The 6,799-nt window shown below is 32.5% G+C and overlaps 1 protein-coding gene across 1 annotated transcript in view; it reads right to left on the bottom strand.

Moving 5' to 3' along the window:
- Positions 1–297: 297 nt before the first annotated feature.
- Positions 298–6,799, bottom strand: part of LOC143068158 (uncharacterized) — a 32,732-nt gene continuing 26,230 nt past the window's right edge. Inside the window, exons 9-11 of the mRNA XM_076241978.1 lie at positions 5,078–5,203; positions 1,989–2,051; positions 298–1,390 (exon numbers count right to left, since the gene is read on the bottom strand). Of these exons, the coding sequence (XP_076098093.1) occupies positions 459–1,390; positions 1,989–2,051; positions 5,078–5,203 (1,121 nt within the window). The 3' untranslated portion in view covers positions 298–458. The remainder of the gene's footprint in view (positions 1,391–1,988; positions 2,052–5,077; positions 5,204–6,799) is intronic.

Genomic DNA, 6,799 nt, shown 5'->3' with positions numbered 1-6,799 from the left:
ATGAGACTTTTGACTTTTAAATTTTCAAAATGGCTGCCGTTGCCATGGAAACAGCAGAAATGTGAATTTTTTTAAAATGCTCTGAACATACTGAAAATTTACAAAAAGATGAATAGCCATGCATATTTGTGCATTTACTTTTAAACAAGTTTGAAATGGCTGCCGCTTAGTGGCAATTTGGGGAAGGGGGACATCCGCTATTGCTTGCAATGGCAATTCTAGTTATTATTGACATTTCAAGAATTCCTTCACACATCACAACAAATAAGTTGTAAACGGCATAAATAAATACAATACTTCTTCTTTACGAAAGTATACTGATAGCTTGGACAGTGGATTAAGACCTTCAAGATTGCATAAAAATTAATAGGAAAATAAAGCATATTGTAAATAATAGATAAACACAGACTAACATTGCACGAATTTGAGCGACCGCGTGGATCAATAGTACTGAGTTTTCATTTGAAAGTATTATTTGGCTTGAATTTAAAAACAAGCACAACATCGTCATGTTTTATCACACATGACAAGGCAATGTATATATAGTCTTTATCCAAATGAATACACAATCCTCTTGTATGTTCCACATGTTTCTCGTAGTCCACTAGCATCTTATAATCTGCATCATCGATTTTTTTAAAAAGACCTTTCTCATGACGGAACACGGATATACCAGCACTTGTTGCTGCATACACTCTTTGTTCTGTAGCTCCTATTGCGCGAACGTTTTGCAGTCCTCGGTTTTGTCCTGTATGATCGTCAATAAAATTTTCTTCTTGTCCAATGCTAGTCAACTTCTTATCATTTTCATCTGCAACGAAAATCACACTTTGCCAACCACCCTTAAACACGGTGACATGGGTTAGTCGACGGGCTGTGTCAAATTTTTCTTTAAATGATGCTGCAAAATTAGATACTTCTGCTTTTTCTTTAGGTTCATCCAGTTTACATCGGTAAAGATGAATTTTGTCTGACAATATTAATTCAGTTCGAGACAAAGCAAGTATCCCCTGTATACCACCATCACATTCCACAATGCTGTCTTGTGCAATTGAATATGAAAACAAACGTTCCATTTTGCAAACGTCGAAAATCACTATATGAAGTTCTTTTTTGTAAATGACTCCGACAGTGGTATCATCTATTTTAGCCAATCTATTAGGTTCATGAGTAAACGTTTCAGTTCTAGGTTCAATATCTATTGCGAAAACACGAACTACAATACTTCTATTGTCAGCATCTATGTATACAAGATGAATGTCATTGTGAATTTCAACGAAACACATGTCTAAAATTCTTGGTTTTCTCTCAAACTTTCCTTGCAATTTTACACCATCAAAAAATTGCAAGATCGTGTAGTGCTCACAATTAATTATGAAGTAATCGGCCACTAAAATGTAATTAAAATTTTCCTTAAATGAAAATTGTTAACGAAAATGGTAATGTTTGCCTATATCATATTACCTTCCGGAGCAACGAAGATCACCCCCAGATTTTACTGGAATTCGTGTTTTTGCTTAGTCTTAAGTTTTCTATGTTATATCTTGTGTGCTATTGTTTGCCTTTTTTTCTTTCTTAGAAATGGCATTGTCAGTTTGTTTTCTATCTTTGAGTTTAAATGTCACTCTGGTATTTTTCGCCCCTCTTTTTCATTGAACGACTACTTATAACATACCTTGCAATAAATTCACAATGAGATAAATATATTTCAGAGCTTACATGATTGTACACTAATGTTGCATTTCTAAGTATTCTAATACTTTGCGCCTTCGCAATTTGTCGAGGTATCAGACAATATCTTTTAAAATGCATACCAGGGATCGGTTCGACATTAGTTGATTATAATGCTCAAAGACTGTCGGTTTACACAGTAGACTATCGATGTTCAGTTAGGAATCTACTGTTATGTTTGTTCATTACTTTTACATGTAATACAATCAAACGCAAATATTTTCTACTTTTTTAACGATGAAGTACTATAAGTTTACCTTTTATGCTATTCTCAATATGCTGTTTCAGTATTCTTGTAGTATTTTGTTCACGTGCGCCCACTGAAAGACAAAAGTTGTTCTAACCTTTTTTTTCTCTTCGTCTTTATTTAAAAATCTTTTTAAAATATATTGTATAGACAACTTTTTTCTCTGTTGAAATGATTGTATTATTGTAGTTTTGAAATAACTATTGATCGTATGAAGAGTTAACTATATTTCTTGTTTCAGCAGGCAACGCTCGTTGCTTTGATGATTTTGGTTAAATCTTGAAATTCGTATCCATGCATCTGATATATATATATATACGAATTTCAAGATTTAACCAAAATCATCAAAGCAACGAGCGTTGCCTGCTGAAACAAGAAATATATATATATATATATATATGAGTCTGAAAGATTGTGTAACAATACCGATAAATAGATGGAAAACAAAACACTAAAAAGTGTTGAATATCATTGCACAAAGATGGAAAAACTGAACAGATGATATAAATTATACAATAATTGCAAATATTTCGGCTCAACAAATGGCCTTCTTCGGTGACAAAAGTTTTAACAATAATGAGATATAATGTATAAGGTGTAAACATAGATCACTAATAATACAGGTAAGTTTTGGTCGATTTATTTTAATCCAAAATCCTGAATATAATAATAAAAACACTAGACTGTAAATTTAATTATTTTTTTCTATTGATTCCATCTGGATGGAGGGCACCCAGTGTTTTTATCCAAAACCTCTCCCGATTTTCTCTTTGCCTATTTTGCCATGTACAATCCTGTTCGATGACAAGGATCTTCATGTGATCAAAATCTTTCAGATTGTGATCTGGTAACCTGAAATGTTGGCTGACAGGAATATACGGTTTTTTTGTGAGGTCACTCCTGTGGCCATTGAGGCGTTTGTGAAATGGCTGCATAGATTCACCAACATATTGGAGACCACATCTAGGACACTCAAGAACGTAAATCACGTTTGAGCCTTTGCAGTTGACATTGCAGAAGATCTTGTATGTCTTTTCTGTGGTCTTACTGTGAAATGTTGATGAATGCTGCAATTGGTTGCAACATTTGCAGCGCTTATCCCCACAAGGCTGACAATTACCTACAGTATGGTAAGGTTTGGAAAGGTCAGCACGGACAAGTATATTTCTCAGGCTATTAGGTTGTTTGAAGGCAATCATGGGAGGCTCAGGAAAGATTTTGGATAACTTCGAATGTTTCTCGATTGCTGTCCAATGATCACGAATGGTCTTGAAACTATTTCTCAGGCATGGATGGTAGGTGAGCACACATGGGATTCTTTTACTTTTCTGTTTATCTTTGTAAGTTAGCAGACTGCTTCTGGGGATGGATTCCGCTTTTCGAAAACTATTTTTGATGTTTTTGTGTTTATATCCCCTTCTTTTCAAATGTCCTTTGAGCTGCCCCAGACGTTGTTTTGCAGTGTCTTCAGAGGAGCAGATTCGCCTTATTCTGAGAGCTTGGCTGTATGGAATGCTCTTCGTGCAGTGTGGAGGATGGCAGCTTTCAGGCGACAAGTATTGATGAGTATCTGTAGGTTTAGAGTATATATCTGTGTTTATTATACCTACAGAGAGGGTGCTAGATGTATCAAGGAAGTTTATGGTGGAATTAGATGTTTCATGGGTGAATTTGATGGTAGGGTGTTGATTGTTAGCATTTGTTATAAAAGTTTGTAATTTTTGGTCTCCCTTGTCCCATTTCATGTCAACGTCATCAATAAATCGATACCAGGAAAGCGGTTTTTCGATGGAGCACTCCAGCAGTTGCTTTTCAAATTTACCTATGAATATATTGGCATAAGATGGAGCCATTTTTGTACCCATAGCAGTGCCATTTGTCTGTAAATAGTGTTCTCCTTGGAATGTGAAGTTGTTCTTTTTCAAGACCATAGTAAGCATTTCAACTAAGCAATCAGTAGGTGGAATTTTAAGAGATCGAGAGTCCCAAACTTCTCTACATGCTTCAATACCATCCGCATGGGGAATATTCGTATAGAGAGAGGTGACATCCATAGTGACAAGAGTAGTATTGGCAGGTAGAGGGTTTAAATCCTGCATCTTTAGTAAGTAATCTGTAGAATCTTTGATAAAAGATGGCAAGTTTTCTACATGTGGTCGAAGATAGTAATCAACGAATTCGGATATTTTTTCGGTGGGATGACCATTAGCTGAGACGATTGGTCTACCTGGGTTACCAGGTTTATGAATTTTAGGGAGCAGGTAGAATCACCCAGGTTTTGAATTTTCAGGTTTTAAATATTTGAAAGTATCTATATCAATGATGTTATTGTCACACATTTCCTTTAAACATTCTGTTATTTCCTCGCTGAATTGGAGAGTGGGGTCCGAATTAAGTTTTTTGTAAAACCGGTCATCATCTAATTGGCGAATGGCCTCTTGGACATAGTTAGATTTGTCCATGACGACAACTGCACTCCCTTTGTCTGCAGGTTTAATAACAATGACGTCATTATCTCTCAAATTTAGATATATATATATATATTATATAAATAAAATTAAATTTCAAAATGCTTTTAAAGTCCTTTTGTTCTCTATATTTTATCTCCAACCGGTTTCACATCTTTGTGATAATCATGGATATATATATATAATAATTTCTCAAGTCTATACATATGTGAAATAAAGTATTAACCAAAAATTTGGATTTTAGACAAATCGAAACTGCATAAAGGTTGATGCTCAATAATGATATTTTTAAGGTAATGATTCAAGGTTTGTAATTGATAGGCCAGCCTCCAAATCAAATTAATTTCGTTATGTTCTAATGCTTTTTAGTTAAAAGTAAATAAACTTTAAGTCCGAATAAGTACCATATTCTACGTCGCTTTATAAGCATTGCCTACTAATGAATACCAGTTTCATTTAAATAAAGCATATTCCTGAAATGCTTTGTATATTCATATTGTATTAATTTCCATAAAATATTATTCAGTTAACCAGCTACACAAATGTTATTTTTGTTTATTACATTTATTCACACTCTATTTCAAAAGCATATTTGCTATTTATTAACGATAAAATGATACCATTATATTACCTGTTAAGTTATCATCAACGGGCGTTTTCGCTAATTCTGTACTATTTTTCTCGTTCGTTTCAACTGTTTGACGTATTTTATTCGAAGTGTAATTCTGCTTATTCCCCTCGTCTTCATTCCAACATCCTTAAAAATAATTTAAAAAACACTTGTTGTCTCTGTTTATAATCTTATACAAATTACAAATAGGAATAAGAAAAATATATTCTGTATTTATTGTACCATGATAAGAATTGCCAATATGAATGGACATTTTTTATTGATATAAATGACATGAAAAGATCTTTGACATTGGTCAAAAGTGTCGAAATGTTGTTTTAAAAATGACTGCAGATTACATGATGACACAAAAAATAAAATGGAATATCCAAAATGAGAGTAAAAAGTGGGTGATTAGTTTGTCGTTCCTTTTTTTAAGGCCATCAAATCTAGCTTGATTTTTAATAACTAGATGATTTCTTTTTCCCGTTTTCAATTAAAGCATTCCCCTTTCTACATCTTTCTTGATTGAAATATATGCAGTTTATTAATTTTTGTCACAAAAATAAATAAAAGATACAAATTGTTTAAAATGCACCCAGACAATTCTCAATCTAGCACCATGTTTGCATGGTGTAGGACAGATTCAAGATACAAATAAAAAATAAATTAAAATGTTTATATGGAAATCGCACATCTAAAAATATAGACCATTTCGTTGCATTACTGGTTTGTGTAGTATAGTTAAATCTATTTTTTTATCATTTCAGTTTCAATTTCTTTTACATAAGAAAATGCCTGTTCCAAGTCAGGATTATGAAAGTTGTTATCCATTCGTTTGATGTGTTTGAACTTTTGATTTTACCATTTGATTAGAGACTTTCCTTTTTTAATTTTCCTATTAGTTCAGTATTTTTGTGATTTTACTTTTTTTTTTTATCACACAACATTTTACGATTTCTGTGAAATTATAAGTAAATTCTTTAAAATTTGAATGCTATAGTAAAAGTCATCAGGTTAATACAGGACATATATAATTCACTATCCATCAAAATTTTTATTAATTATATGATTATCCTTCTTCCAAAATATAATAGTATTGCACTATCTAAAAAAATTATAATGATATACTTTTGCTGCCTTTATTTAGATATATTGATAATCTTCTTTTCTGATTGGGTTTCATTAATATATCATCCATTTTTATACAAGATTATAACACAATGTTGACTGTTCCCCAGTTTTGACATTTTTACCAATTATGTCTGTTTGTGTTGGTCACACATGTATGACAATATAATGACATTCAATGCGACTGTCATACAAGTGAGATATTTAGTCATTTATAAAACCAGGTTTAATCGACCATATTTTAAGTAAAGAAATGTCTGTACCAAGACAGGAATAAGACAGATGTTTTCCATGCGTAAGACGTGTTTGGGCTTTTTATTTCGTGATTTCATAAAAGACTTACCGATTTTAATTCTCTTGAAGTTCAACATTTTTTGTTATTTTACTTTTTATTTCAAATTGGTTTGAAAAGTAAAATATTGAACCGAACACATATAATCGTAGACTATGGTGACAATGAACATACATGCGTTCTTGACAACTAAGCTGTTCAAGGGAAAGATTTCGCGAGTTGTTATTTCAATTCATTTTTTAATAAGTTATTTCATGTTATCATATGTATACATCTCTGTAGCGTTTCAAACACTTTATGTTATTTAGAATATCAACCTT

This window comes from Mytilus galloprovincialis, chromosome 3 (genome assembly GCF_965363235.1).
Source record: "Mytilus galloprovincialis chromosome 3, xbMytGall1.hap1.1, whole genome shotgun sequence".
Classification (NCBI taxonomy): Eukaryota; Metazoa; Mollusca; class Bivalvia; order Mytilida; family Mytilidae; genus Mytilus; species Mytilus galloprovincialis.
The sequence above is the reverse complement of the archived record's forward strand: the minus strand, read 5'-3'. Positions and strand labels throughout refer to the sequence as shown.